At 47.8% G+C, this 26,974-nt stretch overlaps 1 protein-coding gene across 8 annotated transcripts; it reads left to right on the top strand.

Annotated features, from left to right (window-relative positions):
- Window positions 1-2,173: 2,173 nt before the first annotated feature.
- On the top strand, window positions 2,174-26,416 carry LOC144113670 (organic cation transporter protein-like). Of its 8 annotated transcripts, none has more exons than XM_077646894.1 (10): window positions 2,174-2,327; window positions 9,775-10,178; window positions 10,542-10,645; window positions 14,272-14,426; window positions 15,918-16,086; window positions 16,365-16,491; window positions 19,785-20,115; window positions 23,563-23,744; window positions 24,177-24,349; window positions 26,332-26,416. In XM_077646894.1, the coding sequence occupies exons 2-10, from the start codon at window positions 9,777-9,779 to the stop codon at window positions 26,387-26,389; spliced, it is 1,701 nt and encodes a 566-aa protein (XP_077503020.1). In that variant the 5' UTR covers window positions 2,174-2,327; window positions 9,775-9,776; the 3' UTR covers window positions 26,390-26,416. The 8 variants fall into 8 exon arrangements, with proteins under 8 accessions (XP_077503020.1, XP_077503017.1, XP_077503016.1 ...); XM_077646891.1 differs by having other exon boundaries at window positions 9,768-10,178; XM_077646890.1 differs by lacking the exon at window positions 2,174-2,327 and adding an exon at window positions 7,055-7,120 and having other exon boundaries at window positions 9,768-10,178.
- The last annotated feature ends 558 nt before the right edge of the window (window positions 26,417-26,974 follow it).

Below are 26,974 nucleotides of genomic sequence, written 5' to 3'. Positions count from 1 at the left end.
TGTTTGCTGGGCGTATTCCCCTCGTGAACAAAAAGAGCTCTTGCCATACAGTTCTGCCAATTCCAAATTAATAAAGAGAGGCACTGTAACGCTCTGCCTGGAATCCGCGCTGCGGAGATGGTGTGTTCATGAGATGCAGGCAAGTTTCGATCATCAATTGGTTAGGCTGTTTTCAGCTGGCCATCCTGGGTCGGTCGTGGAATCTGTGGCGGAAACGCTGCTGAAGCAAATGAAGCCCGGAACGCGCACTACTGCTGCGAAGCCCCTGAACAGTCAACAGAGACTGAAATTGGTTCCCTACCTGCACAAGGTCACCCACAACTTAAAAAAGGTGGCAAACCGGTTTGACGGGCCAGTGGTTTTTTTCAGCCCCCAGAAAGCTCGCCCAACTTTGCGGTCGCATCACATGTGAAGACAAAAAGGGGGGAGGGGGGGGGGGGGCTGTGGAAAGAACCACGAAAAACGTTTTGTTAAGTGCGTCATGAACGCTGTATATAAGATTCCCCTGTCTAGTGGCAAAGTGTACATCGGCCAGACGGGGCGTTGCGTTAATGACCGACTCAGGGAGCATGAATGAGACCTGGCTAATAGGGAGCGCACGAATCTTGTTTACCACTGCATTGCTTGCAGAGCTTGTGAACCACGTTTCCGTTGCGCGTCAGTCCTATAGGCAGAAGTAATAAAAAAAAACTGCTCGTGAAACCTTGAAGGCATTTTTTGTAAGAAAATCAGGATCAGATTGTGTGAGTGACACTTCAGTTGCCTTGTACAACGCTGAGGTGAATTTTCTATCGCGTCTAGTGTGATGAGTTTTTTTCTCTGGCTGCTTCCAAGTGGCTTGTTAGGCTGCGCCCGCGCAGGCCTGTGGTTATATACGCCGTCGTGGTTCCCTCAATAAACCAGTCGCAAGCTAGCGCTCGTGTTTGTCTTTGTTCTTTGTGTTCCTGTCCTGGTTGCGCTAAAAAATATGTATAATTCGGCGTTTAGAAGCCGCCTGTGGGCACTGCGGGCGTGATTTGTCCTAGCTGCCGCTTCTGTTCTCCCGCTCCCCCTGCTTTCCGTCTTTCCTGGCTACCGTTGTTCGCGGCCATAACCGCCTTGCTCGCGACGCACCCGCTTAATTTTTTTTTTTAAACCAAAATCTCGTAGCTCGGCATTCCATAGCTTTGTTTATACATGGTAGCGCAAGACAACAAGGACGATCGACTAGAAGGCGGGATGAGCGCTAGCTTTCAACTGAAGGTTTATTCACACAGAATTAAATGTACACACTTTGATAAGACGAACAATCCGGCCACGCTCACAAGATGCTGTCTATTATCAGAATCTCACGCTCCTTTAATGCGACAGAAAGTGTGCTATGCAGGTGGAGCCAGCCTTTCGAATGAAAAATGCTTGTACTCTCTTCCTGACAGTTTGATTGTTGAGTAGGGAAGCTATCTTCACGGTCTTCTAATATTGGTCTACAGTTGTGTTCCTTGCAATGCAAGCCCAAGTTAGAAGATGGACTCTCGTGCTTCAGACAACGCTTGTGCTCAATGAGGCCCTCATTCAACCAACGCCCTGTTGGTGCGATATAATTGCTGCCACATGGGGGGGGGGGGGGGGGGGAATCTTATAACTGTACTTTTCTGGCATGCCACAAGGGGACACTGATGGTTAATAGCGCAGGCATTATCGCTCCGCCGGTTCTCTGCTTCCCTGACCCGCTGCCAAGATGCCACTCGCTCTTAACAGATCTATGGTTGTTCTCGCTTCCTTCGCGAATGTACGGAATTTTTTTTAATAAAAAAACAGCGGACTTTACATTCTTCCTAATTGCGTCAAAGGGCCCGGAGAAAGAAGCTTCGGAAACGGGCGCGACGCACAGCACAGGTTGGAGACAACGCGCAGCGTATCTCTCGCTGGCTAGTTGGCACTGAACGACAAAGCTCATGAATCGCATTCGCAACAGCGAGAGTACGGAGACACACAAAGTGAGCGATGAGCAACGCGGGAGCTGAACTCACCAACAATGGAAACGCGCCTCGCGGCATGCGAGCGTCATGCGCTTCGGGGAGCTTGAACGCTTGAAAGCCCTCGCCCTGCTCTGCGTGAAACGGGAGCGATGAATCGCTCCCGAACCGCTCGGCACCGAACCAAGCACGCGTGGCCCGCGTCGTGTGCAACAGTCAGACCCTTGCAGAGCGCACGTCACAAGTGGTAGGACGCGCGGCTTCCCCACTGAGCGCTGTGCGGGCTCTCGTCGCGAGTAGGGGCGCCAACAGAGTTCGGAGGTCCCGAGTGCTGGCGTCTGCAAAGAAGCGCCGCGCGGAGACTGCATCACGGTAAGTACCTTACCTTATCACTTGTTAGCTTAGGTCTTGAAAAGCGCGAGGTGTTGAAGAAAATAACTAAATACGAAGTGAGAGCATCTCTATCAACAGCGCCTCCTGTAGTATAATTTTGTCTTTTAAATGGCGGCAAAAGGTTAACTGACACTGTCATCACGTTCACGTTGGGATGACGTTGTCAGAGATAACTTTTCAGGTACCTGTGCCGGTAATCTGCTTGCCGAACATAAGATACCGCGGCCTGTACCGCTAATTCTTGGGAGTTTCCCTGAATCAGCTTTTCCTGAACCTACCGCGTGCCTGCGTGTTGGAAGTTATACTATCAGCGTTAGCTGACACATGAACGGGCGGTATGAAATGCCGACCGACGAATTTCATGCGTTCCTTTGTAAACGTATGAAATGCATCGGCATTTCATACGTTTTCACTCGAGGCTGCAATGTGACATCGGTCATCAAGACTCAATGTCTCTCCAGCAAAGGCAACTGCGAATGCGAAAAGGCAGCGCATAAGTCCCCTCCGACCGCCATTCAGACTTAGAGCTTTCAACTGCGATTACGGAGCACTGAGCGTGTATCTTAACGTCAAGCCATGAACCACATCGTCTGCTCACGTGGGTGAATGTAGAAATGCTTTTATACTAATCCATATTGATTTTTCACACTTCGCATCTATATATGGGCATACTGAATGTACATACAAAGGTGCACTCTAAGACAAAATCGATCGTCTTCCGCGCGAAAGGCAGGCAAGTTACACCGGCTATATCAATCACTTTAAACAACATTGATATAATAACAGTGGCTGAAATTAGAGCGCTGGGAGCTGTATTTACAGCGAATATATCCCGGAACAAGCACATAGATTATATATAATACAAACTTGCGTCATTAATCACATTTTTTTGCCAAGAAACGTGATGTCGTTTTTGTGCAATTCCCTCGTATCCTACTTAAGTTAATGAATTATGGTCTCGGCAACGACTATACAACAAACAATATACAAAAGCTTGCCTGGTTGCAACGTAAAATCATCACAGTTATGACCTACTCATCATACGACATCAACGTATTGTAGATGAACAATTCCAAAAGGTAGCGTTAATACGGATGGAACATAAGTGCAGTTATAATTTATGACCGGCACTAATAAGAGAAAGTAAAGCTAATAGTTATATGTTAACATAAAGGAACATTCACTAAGCAACACACGAGTCACAACAAACTAAATCCGGAGCACTGAATGATATATCCCCATCGCACAAATTCCGCGATGCAAACTCTACGTTATCACACGCCTAAACTACTGCACTGATGTCTTCGGGCTGAGTCTGAAACGGCTTAAGGACATCTTTTTCAAGCGTACTGCGACATAAATTCGGAAACTTAGTCATCACTAACCTTTTGAATGTAGTTTACAAACAGGACCAATTCTGTAGTATGCATTAGTTAAACTATAAATTCCATATATAATTCTGTATTCTGTAATTGTTGCATAACCAGTGGTTCTCAGCGCTCGTTCGAGATTTTCTTTGTATATCTTTCAAGTGTGTCACGGAATTTTCCTGCATTTGCTTTTTTATAACCATCTTTGGCCTCTGTCAGTTCATTTATATATGAGTGAAATAGTCCTTTTTCCGACTATGAATATAAGTGTTCTTGTTACTGAGTTGCTTGTTGTCAATACTTAAAAATTGTTTTGGTGTATTGTGCCTACATATCTATGCTGCTTATAGGTCTTTGTAACGCGATAGCGTTAAGGAGCTGGTGTCGCAGAAAATGCGGCGTAGTCAACGCCGTCATTGACCGTGAGCGAAAACTACACGAAAAATCCCCAGAGAAGCAACCTAGGAGGCAGGGTGGCCACCTAGGTCACATGGCCTTGTGGCGCCATCACAACCTGCCCATCGGATTGAGGCAGGCGCCGGTTAAACTAATGATTGCTCACAACAGGTTTCTCGGGAAGAGCAGCCTGGGTCTCACAAGCCCCACCGGTGGCAGCACCTGCCATCGCAGGGCAGTGGCGCATCGCTTATCCGCTGCACCACCGCGCCAGCGGCGGTATGGGGACTCCCAGGGATCTATTAATGTAGAGAATGACCAATTCTTCATATATGGGCATTAACCCCCTTAACGCTATCGCGTCATACCCTTAAGGCGGAGCTTAAGTGTCCCCTCCAATTTTCAAGTAACGATTTTGTAACACACGACGGGATGTCTTGCCTTACCCGCTGTTGTGTGCAGGGGACAAGGTCCCGTCAAGCTGCGAAAAATAACTTTTTACCTATGGACATAAAGTGACGCTCACACCACGCTCCCGACGGTAGCTCAGCCAACGAGACATCGCCGCACTGCGTGCCCACTCCTCTCCGACGTTTGCTGTGCGCGATGTTTGAGATACAAAGATGAGTTTAACAGCCAAAGAATGCAGATTTTCTGTCGGGACCCAGGACAAGGAAACGCAGCAGGGAGACTCGACGTCATTACAGAGTCCCTTTTCGAAACGAGTGAAGCACTGTGGTGCCCTAGCTTCGCGCACTGGAGCCTGTACTGTCGACGTCAAGTGCCTTGTTTCGCGGGTCTTCGCTGGGCCGTAGTGCTGGCCTGAAACAGAGTTTTCCTCCCCCTCCTGTCGCATGCTCTCTTTCTGGCCGCCGTTCTCCACCCAGACGATGCGAAAAAAGCGCGTGACAACCGCGTCGCTGTGTGAAGCACGCTCGTGGGCGTGGCTAGCGCTCTCTCCAGCCGCACAGTTTCGGTTTCGCCCGTATGCGACACCGAAACTCCTTGCGCTGCAGCGGCGGCCGTTATGGCATGTTCGAAAATCCAAGAGCCGATATGGGTATTACTTACGGTGATCTACAAACCTCTCAAGAAATGAGAGCGTAACTGCGATAGTTAACAGTTAACTAATCAATGTTAGTTTATTAGCCTGCTAGTGAGCACGTCCTAGCTGCATTCTGATGCACACCCCCGCTGTCACTGCTATGCCACAGAAAGTGCTCTTCTAACTCAAAAAGCCTGCTTTTAAAAATTGCCAACTGTTAACAGTGTTAGGTGAAACACCCTGTATGTGGCGTGATATAGGTTTGTGTAACCGCCGCGGTGGCTTAGTGGTTATGGCGCTCGGCTGCTGACCCGAAAGACGCGGGTTCGATCACGGCCGCGGCGGTCAAATTTCGATGGAGGCGAAATTCTAGAGGCCTGCGTGTACTGTGCGATGGCAGTGCACGTTAAAGAACCCCAGGTGGTCGAAATTTCCGGAGCCCTTCACTACGGCGTCCCTCATAGCCTGAGTCGCTTTGGGACGTTAAACCCCCTTAAACCAAACCAAAAATATAGGTTTGTGTGCAAACCAGCTTGACACTTTTACCGTTTACAGGTCATTGATAACCTACGCACACATATATATCCACGACACACACTGTTCATGCAAGACCTGCTCGTATTATTAGAAATTTTCCATGAAACAGAACTTCCATTTACCCGAAGTATATTCCAGAAACCACATCGACGGACAACAGGACGCCTTCATCCAGCTGATCTGTGCGTGGGGAAGCTTCGGGCTTGGAGCGCCCAGTTCGTATACGGGCAAGCCCATCTGCGACAGGTCCCTCAACACGAACAGAAAACTTCTGGGACAGCGCGCCTTTATAGCCCGACCAGTAGCTTTCGTAATAAACTTGTTCGTCTCTGTCTGCATAGTTCAGATTATCTGATATTCGCCATTTCGAGTTCGGAATAACAATTTTTTTCCTCAATTTTAAAGCACAGGTACCTGCCGAGGTTTTCAGCACGGTCGACTGTAAATGTGAAGACGAATATACAATGCCGATTGAACGAAAGTCACCTGAACTGCAAGTTCCAATACCAACCAGAAGGATCACCACAGTGACCACACACATGTTCCTAGTTTTGTCATGGTATTTTGCAAGTGTCTTTACTTCCTACTCTGCTGGCACCCCTGGCTGGCGTATACTCTTTTGGAAAGGTGTGCCGCAAGTAATAAGGCAAGCTACGTTGCATGCACGTTGCAATAAATTTTCTCTCCAGAGACAGCAATTGGTCAACCTTATGTTAACTTGGAATGACTCTCCTATGCTTGACCATTGGAATAGATCCGCCCATCCGCTGGCACTGGAACAAGAAGACACAGTTTCCCCGTACACATTAAGTGAGCGCTAACGAATGTTGCCGCGGTGTATAGGTATATGCAGAGTGTGTTTCAGTTGTGCGCGAACGCCGTTTGCCTTTACCGATAAGGATACGCAAATGCCGCATAGTTCCCTCCTAATTTGACCTTGTGAGAGACTTGCGCTATGCTACTGGTATTCTTTGCATAAAAAGACGGTGTGTGTGCCGCACTTCGATGAAATTCTGCACTGCTTCTTGCGCTCAGGAAGTATCAGACGCCTCTCGAATGATGAGGAAATACAGAAAAGTTAACGCATTAAAAATCTGTATCCACGGGCGTTACGACGCGACATTCTCGGCACAATTACCATGGCGATACGGCACCCGAGATGCAGAAGAATTCGTGGACGCGGTACCTAAGCCCCAGGGCACAGGACTGGCGTATACGCTGCAATTTTGCTAGTGTTTTGTCACCGGCGCACAGAGGCGATAATATAAGCAGCCGTGCGAAGAGCCTGCGGTAAAACGATAAAAGCTCGGCTCACTCCCGCCATATATCTTAATGTCACGACGACGCACGCCGGCTTTCAGCTGCGAGATGCAGACACGAACTGTGCTTTAGCGATTCCATTCGGTGAGTGCGGCCCGCTTAAGGTAAGCGCACACTATTTCAAGCTTCCCGAATGTGAACAGTGAGATGGATTCTGTGTGTCGGTTACATACAGAATATACGGATCCCGTACGTGCTCTAATTTTTTTTTTTTTTTGGCTTGCGCCACTGAGCGGACGTTCGCAGGAAAAGCCGTGCGCGTTGTCGCAATAATTCAGGATTGGTCGAAAGGGTTGTGACGTCGCACGTTGAGCTGTGGACTAAAAATTATTAAACTAAATTAAAATTGTTACTATGAGGTCGTAGCATGACTGAACTGTTAGTATGACATATAAGGATGTAAAACAGAATTACGTTTAAAAAAAATTCGAGTAAATCGTTGGGAATCGAACCCATGACCCTTAGGTGTCGACTCACATACACTATAACCCCAGGAAATTGAGTCTTTTTTTCTAACTGCATAGAAGTGCAACCCTGACAGGCTTCGTTAGCCTTACGTATAGACCAGGCCGCATCCCGCAAACCCCCCATCTATAGTCACACCACTATCCTGTTGTCGCTCTGCCCGCACATCAAAATTCCGGGATACACATATGCACCGAGTAAAGGCAGCCAGACAGGAGGTCGATCCTGCATATACTCCGCGCACTAAAGCACACTGCTCCCTGAACAGACTTCGATGTACGTGGCGGGTCTGCGTGGCGATCTATCATGCGGCTCTTCCGCAGGCTAAGCAAGCCCATGAGCACAAAAAGATCACACGAAAACTTAGAAACTTCCATCGTAGGTAAAATTCTTATAGTATAGGGCGTGATCTCAATGTCCTTGTTCCTTGAATAATGTCCCAAAACAACATGGCATCAAGACAAAACAGAAAGCAATGATCAATAATCTCTGGCTGCTGGCATCAAAGAGTTTCTTACGGCTGACCAAAGCGGCAGTTCACTGACCATGGCAAAAACTTCCCCTAAGCACGAAGCCACATTTTGGCAGGTCAGGTCGGCGTGTGAAGTTAAAAAGAAAGTATCTGCATCCAATTGAACGCACATCCATTGCAGCCACTACAATACACTTTTGTATTTAGGGAGGCAAGGTTAATACATCGGTACAGGAAATAACATCTCAATCTGAACTTGTACCATCTGCTTTCTGGATCGACTGTCCAGGTATACTCTAAGGAAAAACGTATAATGAGGAAACAGAATGTGTCGGCATCTTCCTTAAGAAAACCCCACAAGGGCCCCTCACGTCTACCACCAGTGGGCGCAAACAGAATAGGCAAATGGCCACTTAACCATCTGTTAAGCAAAGCTACGAGGAATGGATGGTTGGCCGTTTTTAAAAAAAGGAAAACCTGGAGTGTCTTGTTGCGTACCACGTGGTCTAGCATGCATACTGATGTATGCTTATGAGTGCGTGTAATTAGAAAGAGGAACTAATTAAGAAAGAAAGTAGCAAATAACCATCAATGCTGCCGCGTCATGCTCTTAAGACGGAGCTTAAGTGTCCTCCTAATTTTTTTTACTTGCCTTTTCTCTCACTTATATTTTTTGTATTGCTTAGTTCTTCTCTTTGTCACTGTGTATGTAAAGACGCCGTAATGGAGTGAATTGTTAAAAACATTTCGTCTTGCGTCTACCGTGTCGCTACTTTCTCGGTTTCAACTTTCGCATTTTTTTTTAACAGAAAGGTGGTGCCGTTTTACCGGTGAAACTACATGCATTTCACATTTGGGCAGTATACGCTGGTACTGCGCGCTCTTTCAATTCGGCGCAGTTCTCTGTTGCTGCCATGCGAAAGTGCAGCCATGGATTGTTAGCTCTTAAATCAACCCATTGTCAGGACAGAAAAAACGGTACGAATTTTGTACTGGAAACACAGAGTCAGCTGTTTACTTCTATGCTTCCTCGGTGCAGAAATTTGAGGGTTTAGAGAAAATTTAGATACAGGATCGGCACACTCATTCATAAGTGCACTCATTTCGCCCCACTCACACTCACACCATTGAGTCTGAGTGTGAGTGAGCGGGTATGAGTTTGAGTGGTTCTGTGAGTGACTGTGAATAGGAGTGATCTTGAGTGTGAGGGTGAGCGAGTGGACATGAGTGACTCGGTGACCTTGTGGCAGAGCATTCGCCTTGCATTCGGGAGGGGCTGGGCTCGATCCCCAGTGCCGCCGGGTACCTACCGGTTTTCTAATGGGTAAAAGATTTCCCCCGGCTCGGTGCTTGGCTTTTCTGTGCTAAAATGCTTGGGAAAAATAGACTTCGATCAAACCTGTTGCACTGGCGGGTCAGCGATTCGTTCCGTCGTCAAGCAACTTCAAATCCGCCTCGTGCAGCACTGAAGCCCACTTGTACCGCTTGTGCCGATTGTCAGTGTGAGTGAGCCGCACCTCATGATGCCGACCTATATATGGATTTCGGAGACCTGTCGCTTCATTCTTGTTTTGTTTTTTGTCTTCTCTCTCTCCGAGAAGAGGCCCGAAGGTCTCGTATGCCAGTTTCCAGTCACGGCTTGAGTATGCGACGCTGGTCGGCGGTCGTCTATTCAGCACCTTCGCCCAGCCGGGCTCTTTGTACAGATATTTTTTAGTAACTGAGAATGCTAATTCTAGTCGTTGAGACCGATGAGCCTAACTTGGCGCTCCCTCCTCGCGCCGTCTTCCCTCCACGTCACTCCACACTGCGAGGCGCCAGCCATGGACCTGGACGAGCTGCTGCCGGAGATCGGGGCCTTCGGGCCGTACCAGAAGTGGATCTACTTCCTCCTCTGCATCCCGGCCACGCTGCCCGCGGTGTTCACGCTCTTCAGCAGCATCTTCGTGTCGGCCACGCCGCGCCACCGGTGCCGGGTTCCCGAGCTGGAGGCCCTGCGCCACGCCTTCTCGCCCGCCGAGCTTGCCGAGCTCAGCATTCCGCGGCGAGCAGGCGGCGGCGAGTTCGATGGCTGTCGCATGTACGACCTCAACTACACTGCGGTGGTGCTGCGCGTGCTCGACGAAGGGTCCTTGCCGCGGCCCAATGCGTCCTGGCTGACTAGGGCCTGCGACCACGGATGGGTCTACGACACAACCTACTACGACGACACATTAGTGACTCAGGTAATGAATGGTCTACACGCCTGCCAATGCTGGGCGAGTGTCTGCTATTTGGACAATGTCGGCTTTGAGACGAGAAAGATACGGTCGTTTTCCGAATTTAATTGGGAGCTGTACTGTTTAGCCGGGCAAGTGCACGCCGAGTCCGGCGGTGGCAGTTTAGCAGTTTCTAATCAGTTACAATTAACACATTTTTAAGATGCTAACCTTAAAATACACCTTATTTTGCAAAGTTGTGGATAAAAATCCCCGCTGCACATGCATCCAGTAAACGAATCGAGCTTCATTGTCGACATTTCAAAGTGGCCACGATATAGACGTTGCAAACTTGACAGCGCTCCGCGTTGCCTCCTTCGTTGTACCCAGATGAACGTTGTTTGCGACGACGCGTGGAAGGTGTCCATGGCTCAATGCTCCTTCTACATTGGTAGTGTGGCTGGCAACCTGCTCTTCGGCTACATCGGGGACAGGCAAGTGGTCCAGTGCATAGGCAAGTACTGCTCTGGAGTGTAGCACTTAACAAGACTATGACTGGGCTAGTTCATGGTGCTATAGAATATGGGCTGGTTGGTACCTTGATCATGTTCGGGAACAAGCGCTGCACAGTTACAGGGGAACGCTGCGACAGAAGGACGCAGGACAAACATGAATATGAGTCAGTATACTGCCTCTTGCTATTAATTGAAAGTAGCAGTCGTGCCGTCTATAGTAGTCGCTTTTCTTATCTCGTACATGCGCCCTTCGGACTAGAGCTCCTGTGTTCACACGTCACATACACTACGGACTACCGCTCGCAGTGTAGTGTCACTATCTAGAAAGGGACACTTTACAACTTGAGACAGACGGGAAGAAAATCAAGATCCAAAATAGTAGTCTGAACAAAACATACGTGTATGAAGCGTCCTGCTCGATCGCTGCGATGGTACAGCCTTCAATGTAAAACAGAAACTCCCAACATTTGCCCTTTGTGCAAACGAAGGGTCGGCCGAAGCATGTGCACATGACAAGGGTACCGAGCACAGAAATGACTGCTCCGTTCAACGATGGAAATGTGTGTTCTGCGCCCCAACTAACTCTGTCCTTGCTCTTTTAGACAAATTTTTTTCCTGCACATTTATTCCGAGCGTACTTTGCGGCAAGACTGATTTAAAAAGATCTGAGGAAACTTAAGACTTTTTACGTGCCGTGAAGGCGAAAACGTTGTGGGCGTCATCGTGAGCGTTCGATCTCGACGCAGGTGTCGCACTGAGAAATGAAACGAGGACGCGCCTCCGAACGCCGATTACACAAACGCTGAATCCACAAAAATCCGCGTGAAACACTCGGACAACTCGGTTCGAATACCTGTCGCGAGCTAGCCTTCAACCTTACTAAGAGGCGTGTGCTATATCCAACGAGAAACCGTATGACACCATCCGCAACGCTAAGGCGCCCGTGTGCTGTGCGATGTCAGTGCACGTTAAAGATCCCCAGGTGGTCGAAATTACTCCTGAGCACTCCACTACGGCACCTATATCTTCCTTTCTTCTTTCATTCCCTCCTTTATCCCTTCCCTTACGGCGCGGTTCAGTTGTCCAGCGATATATGAGACAGATACTGTGCCATTTCCTTTCCCCCAAAACCAATTATTATTATTATCATTCGCAACGGTATACGGCGAACGGTTGCGTGACAATTTTGATACGAAAATTGGATTTTGAGGAAAGGAAATGGCGCAGTAACTGCCTCACATCTCAGTGCACACCTCAACCGCGCCGAAATGGAAGGGATAAAAGTGTCTGGGAGGGCATACAATTCATTAAGGCTGCAAATTGGGCGAGTTGGTACTGATTTATATTTGAACAGCGCAATAAAACAACGAGACACAACGAAGAATAGACACCACAAGCGCTGTGGTGTCTATTCTTCGCTGCGTCGCATTGTTTTATTGCGCTGTTCAAATATGATAAAGGGCATACAATTGAAGGTCAATATGTCGTCTGTTCGAATCCCTCACGCAAGCTAGCCTTCAACTTGATTGGCATATATGCAAGCGTTATGCAGCGAGAAATCGTATGACGCCATTCGGAACTCTGTACTACAAACGGTTGCTCACAATTGTGGTACGAATGTAGCCGGGTATAATAATAATAATTGGTTTTTGGGGAAAGGAAATGGCGCAGTATCTGTCTCATATATCGTTGTACACCTGAACCGCGCCGTAAGGGAAGGGATAAAGGAGGGAGTGAAAGAAGAAAGGAAGAAGAGGTGCCGTAGTGGAGGGCTCCGGAATAATTTCGACCACCTGGGGAATTATTAACGTGCAATGACATCGTACAGCACACTGGTGCCTTAGCGTTTTTCCTCCATAAAAACGCAGCCGCCGTGGTCGGGTTCGAACCCGGGAACTCCGGATCAGCAGTCGAGCGCCCTAACCACTGATCCACCGCGGCGGGTCGTAGCCGGGGAACATGGCGCCACATTGAGGTCACCCAGTGGGAGGGGTATATATAGACGAACGACATGTATAGGATTGTCTGCGTGTGGTGGTGGTGATACCAACATGATATCTGATACCTGATTTAATCTGCGCGTCCTTGGACCTAAGATATTAAACTTATTTTTGAAATATGGCGGTGTGCTCGGCTTGAAGCACTCTGGCACGGGTCGGCCCGGCATTGCACTGCCTCCGGGATCGGCCCGGGGCGTATTAGCGCGCGCCTTTTCTTTCTATCTTTGCTCTCCTATCCTTTAACTTTTTTACATTCAGCACGCGGCAGCGAGCGTGGTGCGGCTTGAGCCAGTATAGGCAGGCCCGTGCACTTTCCTTTTTTTTTTCTTCTCCCTATCAGCAACAGCAGCAGCGTATAAGATTGTCTGAAATGGCGGTGCTCGGCTTGCTGTGTGCGTCCTACGGCCACTTGATGACGGCATTCTATTTTTCTTGCCATCGCTAAGATTTTCTGCACCATCTGCATGCGAGTACACACACTATCACACGCCGCCGGCTTTTCTCGTAATGGGACTAGTAATGCTTTCGTATTATTAAGTTGCGCAGAGTTGCACATCTCATCGAAACTGCAGTCGAGTGGCATCACTTTGTACGCCACTTCCCCGTTGTGCCCTAGGCGGTGCGGGCAGGACGTCTTTATTTTTTATTTCTTCTTCTTCACCCGCCCTAAATTATAAACTATCGGGACAAAATATACCCCCCTCCCCCATCTTTCGAGTTCTGAACCCTGCCACACTGCATGTGAGGGCCACTTGACGATGCACTTCTGGTGTTGAGGCCGCAAGACCGGCACAGTGCGCCGGTCGCGACACCGTGAGTGCATCGTCAGGTGGCCCGCACATGCAGTGTGGCAGGGTTCAGAACTTGAAAGAGGGGTGGGGTCAGTTACTTTTGTCCCCGATAGTACGACCCCACTGCCCACTGCCGCACGCACACCGCCTTAACTGCGGTGTCAATGAAGGGGCTTATGCAAGCCATCGCTGATAAATAAGCTATTTCCTATGAGCCCATCACAAATAATGAAAATAAATTAAACCACTATCTCCGAAATAACCAAAGCATGCGTCGTGTGCAATTATACACGCCAGCAAACACATACTTTTTTTTATGAAAAACCAAATGTCGCCTCATTACAAAAACAACCAGCCATCTGAGCCTCTGTGCATTCATAAAGGCCGACCACTTGTAACTGACCTGGTTTCATGAGGCTGCAGGCACACATCTCCGGACTCCGCTTTGTCAGTGTAGTTTCAAGAACAGCAGGTGGCCAGGTGGCTGAAGTTAATACTCAGTCGTCCATCCATACAACATCTCTCATTGTCCACATCTACAATTTCTGGACGCTAAATCCTACATACCATACCACACCACACCACACCACATAACACCATACCATACCATACCATACCATACCATACCATACCATACCATACCATACCATACCATACCATACCATACCATACCATACCATACCATACCACGCTTTCTTGTTGTAAACGCCGTGAAAGGGCTCCTGGCGTCAAAAGCTACCGCTTTCTCTGTGATTGAGGCATCCGCCGTCCGCGGACGTTTGACCGCGGTGTTGCGCGCGTGGCATGCACGCAGATGGGGCCGCAAGAAGTCCTTCTTTCTGACGATCGTGGTGAACGTGGTAGGGGGGATCGGAGCCGCCTTCCCAGCCACCTACGAGGCTTACATCGCCTGGAGGGGCATCATCGGCATGGTCTACCCGGCCATCTTCCAGACGCCGTTCATCATGAGTGAGAACGCCGCTCACGTCTGTCTTTTCACTTCTTGATCTCAGCGAAGCTTGCTTTGTTTCACTGCCGGCCAATGCCTCTGAATGCCGTTCTTGTTTGCGTCCGCGAGGGCTGTCGTTGGAATCCTGATGCCCGTGAGTATAGAACAGCCGTCACTGCCGCTGTTCGTGAGAGTGCAAGAGGCGGAAGCACCGGTTAGAAGACGTAAACGGACTCTCGCCAAACCACCATTTGTTTTGCTGCGTTGTCTGCAGAACGAAAGCGGTAACAGTACAGTGACAGCGAGCTTTTCACTACCACGGACGTAAGATCGTCCACGCCTGCAGGCGAAATATAAAACCATGTATGTACTGCTGGGGACAAAATTCTCCAGGACACGCGACTCATGATATTGGCTTATATAGCGCGAAGTGCGCTATTGTTCACCTAATTTCGCTAACACGCATTATAGAGTACAAGGCCTATTTTCATTTTCACACGTATTGTCTGCAGCAACCGGCTGATAACAAAGCTATATGTTTTTGATGTCGATGGCGTGACCTGGGCACTTTTGTCCCTGACAGTACAATGGGCTCACTGTGATTAAACTCCTTCGCGAGTTAACAAGGTGTAAAGTGGGTTTCTGTCCCTATACAACGGCCCATGTACAGCCGGCATGCCTACTGGGTTCAGCCCGTAGCCTTCACGGGTAGGGGACGGCAAGATTTGTGAGAGCAAATTAAATTTGCTTCCTTTGATTTAAGCGATCAATTTGCTTGTTCTACTGTGCGGCAAACAATATGAGCTGCAGAATGTTGTGAGAAAACGCGAAATCGCACGAAGAGTTATTCCAACTGTAACGTAACGTACTGCTAAAGCGAGGGGCGCCTCCCATTGCCAGAAGGGAAACGACCCGCAGATGAGAATGATATAGGACGGCTGCAAAACATCCCGAAAACAACAAAGCTCGAGGCTGAGGGTATGAAGAAAATACACCCCAAAAAATTTCACGCGCCGAACAGCAGATTTCCATATATTACGCACTTTGCGTGCTAACGGCACGTATGTACATACCAGGCAAACGAAAAAAAAAAGATAAAACAACCAGGTCGGCGGGTTATGAAACGTAGTCGCTGGTTTCATTACATCGCAAAAACCGCTGCTTTATTTGGTCACCTTGAAAGCCGCAGAGCTGATTCGTCGTGCACTTTCCCTAAAATGTTGCTCAAATTACATTACTGTCGTGGCCGTGTCCATAACCGTGCATCCTTCTAAGGCCACTCTAGCAAAAAGTTTGTAACGCTGCGCAAGCAAGACTTCGGGAACGTTTCTCACGCGCGAAGAGATTGCGAATTCAAGCCGTGGTTGGCCACTTTGCGCAAGGCTCCGGTATTTTAGCATTTTAGCGACCCTGGCACCTCTGCGCAGCTTACACGAGCATGCGTTGCTGAATGGCAAGCCGCCTAATCTGGCGCATTCCTCAATGCGCTGCGTCGTCCCTTTCCTGCGCAGGCATGGAGATCATGAGTCCCGAGAAGCGAACCTTCGCCGGCATGTTCGTGTGTGCCGTGTACGGCGTGGCGCTCATGCTGCTGGCCGGCGTGGCCTACCTGCTGCGCTCCTGGTTCGCCGTCTCGCTGGCCACCTCGTTGCCTTTCGTCGCGCTGCTGGGCTTTTGGTGGTGCGGGCTCATCCCCTTCATTCGCAAGCGCTTGCCCCGCAACTGCTGTCGCACCAATCGGGCTGCTCGATTCCTTCCGCTCTACCCCTACATTACAATGTGCGCCAGTGGATGCAGGGTTGGAAGAACGTCTCGAAGGAAGAAGACGCTCCCAGTAGATTTACGCTTTCTTAAGCTCTGTAGACGTACTACATGCTTTGGAGTGCGCGACAGCGGATTGCTGATTTTATTCGTGCGCGTGTCGGGGGCAATTTATGCGTTAACTTTAACGCCAACAGGCTCGTTCCAGAATCCCCGCGATGGCTGCTCAGCCAACACAAACTCGCCGAGGCCGAGGTTATTGTCCAGAAGATTGCCAAGAGAAATGGAAAAAAGATTCCGCCGAATTTCCTGAAGACCTTTATGGTGAGTGACGTATACTACGATCTTCTGCGTTCGCAAGATTTTACGCGCATCTAAGACGCCGCTGTACAGTAAATACCGGGTGTGTTTTTTTTTAAGAAGTTCAAAATTTTTTAAAAATAGGGTTTTTGAGGTAAAGAGAATCTTTTTACGACATAGTAATACCAGCGTTGGCGGGCGTCAAAAAAAAGCAGGCGAATCATGTTAACTATTACAGATAGGCACCTGGTTGCAATAAGATTTGTAGCCGGTCGTTAGTAATATCCATATCAGTTTTTCGAAAACGCAGTTACCCTCGGCGCTGTGGCTCGACAAAATTTTGCTGTTTCGACTATAGTTACGTGCACTGGAGCTTTGCATGCATCACTAAAGCGCGTGTATTTTGGCAAGATGTAGCCAAAATTACTTGAGCCACAGAGGCGATGGTTATCGCGTCTTCGAAATTCTAAGAACTGATATGGCTGTTACTAACGGCCGGCTAGAAATCTCTTCCTGCAATTAGGTGCCTACCGGCAATAGTTAAAAAGCATCTATTAGAATTTAGTTAATCATTTTACTAGTTAGAATGAAAGAGGAAGTTAAAGTTTTAGGAGCATTGAAAAGGGGGAAAGCAGCTTGTGAAGATCAGGCAACAGCAGATCTGTTGAAGGACGTACGGAGGGGAGATTGTGCTAGAAAAATTGGCCACCCTGTACACGCAATGCCTTATGACCTGGAGCCTATCAGAAGCTTGGAAGAACGCTAACATCACCTTAATACTTTACAAATTTTTAAAAATAGGTTTTCATTATTTAGAAGACCGCTTTTTTCGGCATGCTACTGTCAGCTGTGTAGTACATCAGAATACAGCTAAAATGCGTTAACTAGCAGGATGGTTAACTAATGTTGGATAGTTATCGTGTTAACTATTACTGTTGAGCTCCTTAATTATTGAGAGGCGTGTAACCAATCGTAATTTATATCCATATCAGTTTTTAGAATTTAGAACACGCGGTTACCCTCGGCGCTGTGGCTCAACAAATTTTGGCTACATCGCGTAAGTATACATGCGCTTCCGAGAAGCTTGCAAGCAAAGCAACCTCTCCAGTGCACGTATCTCGTCGAAATAGCCGAAATTTGTTGAGCTACAACGACGAGGGTGACCGCATTTTCGAAATTCGAAAAGCTGATATCGATATTATTTGGGGTGGATTACAAGGCTCTTAGTAATTAAGGAGCCTAACGGTAACAGTAAAAAAGTTAACTATTCGATATTAGTTAACCAGCCTGCTGGTTAGCACATCTTGGCTGTATTCTGATGTACTTCAGCGCTGACAGCGCTATGCCGAAAAACGCGCTCTTCTAACTCAAAAAGACTATTTTTAAATATTGTGTAAAGTCTTAAGTGAAACACCCTGTATACTTTTTTTATAGCTTGTGAGAAACCATTTGACTCAGTCGAAACTTCGGCAGTAATGCAGGCATTGCGGAATCAGGGTGTAAAAAAGTCTGTGTAAAAGTACTCGACGATATATATAGCAACTGCACGGCTACTAAAGTCCTTCGTAAAGTAAGCAATAAAATTCCAATAAGGAAGGGCGTCAGACAAGGAGACACGATCTCGCTAATGCTATTAACCGCCTGTTTAGAGGAGGTATTCAGAAGTCTGGATTGGAAACAGTTTGGGATAATAGCTAACGGAGAATACATAAGTAATCTCCGATTCGCTGATGACATTGCCTTGCTGAGTCACTCAGGAGGTGAACTGCAAATCACGATCAATGAGTTAGACAGGCAGAGCAGAACGCTGAGTTTAAAAATTAATATGCAGAAAACCAAGTTAATGTTCAACAATCTAGCAAGGAAGCAGAAGTTTACAATTGGCGGCGGGGTTCTGGAAGTGGTAATGGAATACGTCTGCTTAGGACAGGTAGTGACTGCAGATCCAGATCACACGAGTGAAATAACTATACAAGAATGGGGTGGAGCGCATTTGGTAGGTTGTCTCAGGTCATGAATAGCAGGTTACCAATGTCCCTCAAGAGAAAAGTATATAACAGCTGTATCTACCAGTACTCACCTATGGGGCAAAAACGTGGAGGCTAACGAAAAGCGTTCAGCTTAAGTTAAGGACAACGCAGCAAGCTATGGAAAGAAAAATGATAGGTGAAACGTTAAGAGACTGGAAGAGCGCAGAGTGGGTTAGGGATCAAACACGGGTTAAATGACATCCTAGTCGAAATGAAGAAGAAGAAATGGGCTTGGGCAGGGCATGTAATGCGAAGGCAAGATAACCGATGGTCGTTAAGGGTAACAGACTGGATTCCAAGGGAAGGGAAGCGTATCGTGGGGTGGCAGAAAGTTAGGTGGACGGATGAGTTAAAGGAGCTGGCTCAGGACAGGGTTACTTGGAGAGTTACGGAAGAGGTTTTTGTCCTGCAGTGGACGTAGTCAGGCTGATGATGAATTAGCTTGATTCACCTGTTTTTTTACGTCCGCAAACACTGGTATTATTACGCCGCGGAAAGCTCCCCTTTACAGCAAGAGCCCTGTTTTAAAAAAAATGGCTGACCGTGTTAAGGAAAAAAAAAACACCCCGTATAATATAAGTATGTCGTCAACAAATAGAATGAAGATGCACAGGCATTGTCCAGAGCAAAGAGCACAAGGTGTTCGCTTCTAAGCGAAGCGAGGCTTTTGTATCATCTGTGGAAATGTATAACTTCCAGAGGGGTGAGGACGAGGCTTCCTCTCACCTCCAAGGAAATCGAAACGCTGGCGATGCACAAGGAGCCACACAGCGTGGCCCAATAAAACAAAATGCCTTTTTACTTTTGACCAAGGCTGTCCGGCGTCAACGTGGCTGATTAAGGAATCGAAGAGAATAGCTGCCGTATTTTCTTCAGACTTGCAAAACCATATATTTATATTCAGTTCTCCTTTTCCAAGAGAATGCATGCGCCGCTTCTTCCAGAGTGGTGCGACTAGAGTCTCTTGCTCTAAGGTCTAATCGCATCAAGCAGGCGCTATGCAATGCAGCAATGTTTTGAAAACGACGGTGATTAATTGAATGAACAGGCGCAAATCCATAAGGAGACAACGGGCTGTCCTCGTCGATGTAGCCGTTGAGTTTTAAGCCACGTCCCCATTTCCGTGCAGGTGCGATTAAAAAAAAAGCCTTTTACTAATAACATCCGTTGATGCAATTATGCAAACAATTGGAGTATAGTTAGATGCGAGAGGGAAAGCGGCCACTGGCAGATAAACTTGTTTCCGCACGACGTCTGGTGACCACGGCATCCCTCCCTCTCGCACAGGACCAAAAGCAAAGCCTGGCCCGCAGAGACAGTGCAGTCGAGGGAGAGGTATCATTGCGAAGGCTGGTGCAGTACCCGAACCTCCTCAAGAAAGTGGTGGTGGTGAGCTTCAGTTGGACGGCCAACACCATGGTGTACAACGGCTTGTCATTCGCCGTCTCGTCCATGGGCATCAGCGATTACGTGTCCTTCACCATCAGCGGCGCCGCCGAAGTGCCGGGCGTCTGCCTGGCCTGGTACTTCATGGACAGGCACGGCAGAAGGCCCGTAATGGTCTTCAGCATGCTTCTTGGGGGCCTCGCGTGCATCGCCACCGTCTTCGCTGCATCAGGCAAGCGCGCCGACGCTTCACGCGCGATGCTCACACTAAGCGAGACGTGCTGTCAGCTGTATATAGCTTATCTCGGACAACCGTAGCGTGAGTTAGCAGCTGGATGTTATCGCGCTGACTACGCGTCTAAGCGACGTGATGTCAGCCTGTAAATGAAGTTATGCTAGACTGTTGATGTTAGTGGCCAATTTATCGGTGTCACGACAGAGCGTAGCCCGGTCCGCACTGTGCAGCTCTAGCTCGTTCACTTCAATTCTAATGGCGTATTCTAATCGGATATCAGGAGCAGAGCTCCGGATCCGAGAAGGAGATCAAAATCCGTTTCGGCAAATAAGAAAGTATTTAAATCCAAATCGCCCATTGAAACACAATTTTCAGCTTGCGGAGCAAGAAAACGTGCTTCGGATCACAGAGTGGAATAAACCAGAATTAACCACTGTTTCATTTTCCGTGTGGCACATATACCAGGGAAGGCTCGCCGCTTCTGGAATGGACGTGAGTGCTGTTATAAAAAACTGGATTTCGAATTCTGCGCATTACAACGTGCGGAGTTCCCGGGTTCGAACCCGACCGCGGCGGCTGCGTTTTTATGGAGGCAAAACGCTATAAGGCGCCCGTGCGCTGTGCGATGTCAGTGCACGTTGAAGGTCCCCAGGTGGTCGGAATTATTCCGGAGCCCTCCACTACGGCACCTCTATCTTCCTTTCTTCTTTCACTCCCTCCTTTATCCCTTCCCTTACGGCGCGGTTCGGGTGTCCGCCGATATATGAGACAGATACTGCGCCGTTTCCTTTCCCCAAAAACCAATTATCAATTATTAATTACAACGTCACTTCGCTAGGTAGCCATAGCTGCCGTCTGGTAAAGTTTGCCCCTCGACGTTAGTTTTGATCGGAGGCAATATACTTTGAGCCAAATCGATCGAAATTGAAGGGACGAGGGCTACGAGCATAATAATAATAATTGGTTTTTGGGGAAATGAAATGGCGCAATATATGTCTCATATATCGTTGGACCGGAACCGCTCCGTAAGGGAAGGGGGAATGGAGGGATTGAAAGAAGAAAGGAAGAAAGAGGTGCCGTAGTGGAGGGCTCCGGGGTAATTTCGACCACCTGGGGATCTTTAACGCGCCCTGACACCGCACAGCACACGGGCGCTTTAGCGTTTTTCCTCCATAAAAACGATGCCGCCGTGGTCGGGTTCGAACCCGGGCCACGAGCAACGGAAGTTCAATTTCCTTGTCGTGTCCGAGCGCTCACTGTTGAGCCCGTTTTATTCGTTTATACGCACATCTTATTGCAGGGTGCTCCAGCTATCGTGAGCCGAGCGTTTAGAAAAAGCCTGCAACATGTTTTGGGAATGAAACTGAAATAGTATTGTTGGCGATCCAAAAATGCAACCTGAATTTTGGCTACAGTTAATACTTCATAATTGGTTGCCTGCCTAATTGATGTCTGAACCGCAAGAAAGCCCCAGTTAGAAACTTTGACAACGTATAAAGAATCCGCAGCTGGCATAAGGGATTCGTTATGAAAGTGTCTCCTGAGCTCTGAGAAAAGTGCGAAATCAGAAATTATCACGTCAAGTGCGATTCGAACAATATTCTGCGCCTCACCTGAGTTCTCGCGGCCGCAGTTGCTACCAGCACGCGCGGGCTGCCGAAATCTCGCTAACCGGGGTTTCATACGCTTCCTTCAAAGCGTGAAGAAAGAAATTGGAGGGGACACTTAAGCTCTGCCTTAATAAGGCTATGACGCGATAGCGTTAAGGGGGTTAATTCCCATATATGCGGAATCGGACATTCTCTATTTTACATTCGCGGATCCCTGGGAGTCCTCATACCACTCCTAGCGCAGTGGTGGAACGGTTAAACGATGCACCACTGCCCTGTGATGGCAGGCGCTGCCACTGGTGGGGCTTGTGAGACCTAGGTTGCTCTACCCCAGTAACCTCTTGTGACCAATCATTAACTCCCACCTGCCACGGTGGGAAGTTTGCTTACAATCCAATGGGCAGGTTGTGATGACGTCACAAATTCACGTGACCTAGGTGACCCATCTGCCACCTATAGGTTGCTTCTCTGGAGATTTTTCGCGGACTTTTTGCTCACGACCAACGACACCGACGGTGACGCCGGCTTTTCTGCGACACAGGCTACTTAACGCTATCGCGTTAAAATAAACATTTGTAGTAAGTTAAGCTACATTTGAAGCAACTGCACGATCATTGGTTCCTTTCGACACTCGGTAGCTAACTTACTTTTCGAAAGATAAGCGTAAAAAAAAAGAAAGACCCACGTGTGTTCTATGCGAGCGCGAGCAATATTGTTGCAACCATGTTTGGCAATAGGCACGGATTTTTTTTTTAACTGTTGGCTTATGTCGGCTGGTACTTCTCGAATATAATTTTGCTTCTGCTTGGAGTTTGCGGGAGCGCGATGAGAAAACAAAAGGAAGCGTTGTTTTCTCGGGTTCCTCGTGGCACCGGTAGTTCCGTTAACATTGCATGGACTAGCAAAAAGATGAAATTTATAATGGGGAAAATAAAGTCGCAGTAACTGTCTCACTCTCGGTGTGTACCTCAAACGGGCCATGAGGGAAGGGATGATATGGGGCTGAAAGGATGGAAGGCGAAAGCATCTCTGTAGTGGAGGGCTCCTGATTAATTTCGTCCACTCCTGAACATCTCTGACATCGCACAGTGCACAGGCGTCTTTTTTTTTTTTCGGAACGTTCTTGACGCCTCTCTCTACATGTCTGGAGGGAATAGGGGAATCATCTGCAAAGAAAAAAGTGAAGCGGGCGGCACGTGCCTGCTGTGTAATATTTGCTTTCTCTCTGTCTCTCTGGAGCACCTCGATACATAAGCGTGTTATGCATATATTCTAGACGAACGCACTCGACCTTTTATTTCTACAACTACAGCAGATACTATACAATTGGTTTTTGGGGAAAGGAAATGGCGCAGTATCTGTCTCATATATCGTTGGACACCTGAACCGCGCCCTAAGGGAAGGGATAAAGGAGGGAGTGAAAGGAGAAAGGAAGAAAGAGGTGCCGTAGTGGAGGGCTCCGGAATAATTCCGACCCCCTGGGGATCTTAACGTGCACTGACATCGCACAGCACACGGGCGCCTTAGCGTTTTGCCTGCATAAATAGGCATACTATACAATCTTAATGCCGAATTTGAAGCGTAATTTTGCTGCGGGCGCCTGCTCTCTCTTCACGCCTGCGCAGTTATAATAGCTGCTTTGACTGCGTGCACATTAAATTTCTATTTTGTCTCTTCGCCCTTGAAAGTTAAGCAATATGCAGCACTGCCTTTTTATTTTTATTTTTGTGTACGTGTGTTGCATTCAGTTCCAGTCTCTCCTACCTGGCTGTTCGCGGTTGCGTCGACGTCAAAAAAAGAAAAAAAAAGGCCTGCATGTCTTTTCTCAGCGCAGATAGTGCGTGGCCCACCGTGATGCTGTGCAGCCTGGGCAAAATGAGCATCACGGCCTCATTCGCCACCATATACGTGTACAGCGCCGAACTGTTCCCCACTGTGCTCAGGACCTTCGCCATGGGCGTCGCCGCCATGACTGCGAGCATCAGTCTCATCATTACGCCTCACATACTCTACCTGGTGCGAAGCTTTAACACATATGTGAATTTCACGCGGCAACCCCTCCTTCTGTCCCTACCTGTTCGTGCGGCGGTTGTGTGTCTCCCTCTTCCCTTTGTCTGTGCCAGCACATTGTATTTACGTAAGGTGCGTGGCCGCTCGTTTAATGGGCACGCTAATATTATATCCCGAAAATGCCGCTACGTCCGCTGTGTACTCCATTGTCGGTTTAACTGCTAATATTTAAAATTTAGCCGCTTGGTCGATTCGGTCGATTATATGTCTGCGTCCTCTTTCCTGCCCGCTCCTTTGTTGCTGTCGCACGTTTTATTGCTAAATGAAGGTGGTCATTTCGTTGTCAAAGCATACGAAAAGGACGCGAACTGGCCTGGCCGACTGTTAGAATGATACCACCGCTACGCTCCGGTAAATTGTTATCGCGCGCTCTCCCAGGGTCAACTCTATGGCGTCGTCATCCCCAGCGCTATTTTCGGGGTCTTATCGGTGGCAGGGGGCGTCGCTGTCCTCCTGCTGCCGGAGACGATGAAAGTACGCCTGCCAGAGACCCTCAGCGAAGGAGAGGCTTTCGGGAAGGACGTCCGATTCTGCAGCTGCACTGGAAGAAGGTACGCTACACAGGGAGGTATCAGGCCAGCCTGCAAGCGGCCAGTGAAATACGATGCAGCACCGAGCGCGAGTCATTACTTGCGCTAAAGACACCTGTGTTTTCGAGAAGCGCTTGACGCTACATGTATGGGCGGAGTTCAGATCAAAAAGCAAATACCCCGGCTACGTACCTGCCTTTGATAAAACTATCCAGGCGCATATCAGCGCTGGCACGTATATCGCGCACCAAGCGCAGGGAGGCAGTGGCCCGTTTGTCATGTAACTCTAACGGCGAACATCACTGGCGGCACCTGGGAATTACGCGGAAGCTGTCGCGGCGAAGTGTATCGGCATTAATCAGTGTATGACGCGATTGGGTGCGGCGCGTTTCTATTAGAAGCAGACTCGAAGCACCTCCTGAAAGAAGATTTGAGTCACACATAGACGTGAGCAAGGAGAGCGCACGGCGGGCACAGCATGCATTGTCGACGAATTTTTTTTTTTTTTGCATTCATCAGTCGCGCCTCACTTATTTAACTGGAGAGCCGCGCTTTGAGGAGATGTGCCATGAGCTACATACTTCTTTAGTAATTTGTTCATCTTGGCGTCTTACAAGCACACTAGCTTAGCGGACAGGGCACAGCGAAAAAGAGACTGAAGCCGTGCGTTTCCCTTCCCCGCATCACACTCCGGCTCACGACACATGAGAGGTTTTGTTTGCTGTTAGTGAAGCGGCTTCGATTATGGAAGGGAAAAACGAGAGCTGTCGGTGATTTTCGGCCACGAACACTACAAGTTTGACAGTTGTCACAATTTTTTTTTTTGTATTGCGTTGGTGCGGGAGTGATCGGCTCTCATCCTCATTAATACTAGTCTGGATATTGTTATCAACGTCCCGCACCAGACGGCATCAAAACGTTATATTTGCGTTACTTCGTTGAGTCGGTCAAACATTAAAACAGTGTCTTTAATGTCTCCCTTTTCTAAGTTTTTACAAGCGTTAAAGGAATGTTTCCTTACCTTAAAAAATTTTAGCGAAACAATTAAACAACACACGTACAACTTTTGCTAGAACTTCTAGTATTACTGTACGACCGGACACGCCGGTTGTGAAAGCTCACAGCTTGGATCAACACTCGGCAAAGAGCAAAGGTCAATAACTGCGACAATACACACAACTAATGTACGTATGCAGCAGATAAACTCACCTGGTTTTGATACACACACAGCTCATGACACAGCTCATGAGTTGAACAAAACCATCACTGTGCGAAAAGTCCAAACAAGCTCGAACACAGGGCTTGAAGTACATCGTTTCTTTACCGATATGATTTGATAATTAAATCACCATTTATAGCACAACTTTAATATCAAATGTTTAGTTAAAGTATTAACTGCTTGGTTTGGTTTGGTTTAAGGGGGTTTAATGTCCCAAAGCGACTCAGGCTATGAGAGACGCCGTAGTGAAGGGCACCGAAAATTTCGACCACTTGGGGTTCTTTAACGTGTACTGACATCGCACAGCACACGGGCCTCTAGAATTTCGCCTCCATCGAAATTCGACCACCGCGATAACTGCTTGGGTATGACCTAAACGTTTTGTGGTGATTTTTAATGTTGGCGTAACATTTAACTTTGCCGCAAGTTACACAACAATTGTGAAACGATTTTTCTAATTTGTTGTACTATACCGCATGTGATATTCTACCTCAAGGAAGAGAGCAATCCAAAGAATACCGCGATTTTGCTTGCATAACGAGCAAGCAGAGCGGAAGCACACACACAGGAGCAAACTAGCACTCATTTTATTTATGACAAACTTTTTACAGAAACTTGTGCCTAGCAAAAAAAAAAAAAGATGAGACGAAAAGTACGTGGCACTCACAAATATTTGAGCCAATCATAAACGCCAGTTTCAGAACAATTATGTATTATGTTCAAGGTGGCTTTCTGACACGAGGTAACTCTGTTAAACATTCATTTTGTTTCCTTTCATTACCAGGGCAAGCAACGAAGACACGGAAATGATCGATCAACAACAAGAAACACTCAGAGTATAAACACAATAAATACAAGAAATTTTTCAAGGTTTGTGTTCTTTCGAACCTCATGAATCGAGTCACATCGGCCTCTTTTTGCAAAAAAACCTTTCTGCTAATAGCTTTTGAATTTCAAGCTTTACACACTGGCACATTTTCGCAAATGAGTCTGAAGGTCTGAATTATCATTCGTTGCATGGCATGACTGGCGTTACACAACCACTTTTAGAAGTAAGGCATGAAGTTGGGCTAGTTATGTTAGTTCTTGGGATCAGGCATATTAAAACTGCGCGAAGAAGACAGGACAACAAGAAGGGGCACGAACAGGAACACACAAAGAAGCAAACAAGTCAGCATGAAGGTGAGCTTTTCCCCCGTTTTCCGATTCCAAGGGCGGATTTACAAGGGGGTGTGGGAGAGGAAGTAGGGAGAGACAGCCCCTCTCTCTTAAACGAGAAATTTTCAAGCGAAAACCGCGCCTGCCCCCATTTTTTTTTTTTTTTTTTACACAAAGGCACACGAAACGCGTTATGCAGCTATAACCGCACTTTACCGCGTATGTGGAAAGAAAATCACAAAAGCGAGCACTGATCAAGCTCTAATTAA

The sequence above is a fragment of the Amblyomma americanum genome, chromosome 1 (assembly GCF_052857255.1).
Source record: "Amblyomma americanum isolate KBUSLIRL-KWMA chromosome 1, ASM5285725v1, whole genome shotgun sequence".
NCBI lineage: Eukaryota > Metazoa > Arthropoda > Arachnida > Ixodida > Ixodidae > Amblyomma > Amblyomma americanum.
The sequence above is the reverse complement of the archived record's forward strand: the minus strand, read 5'-3'. Positions and strand labels throughout refer to the sequence as shown.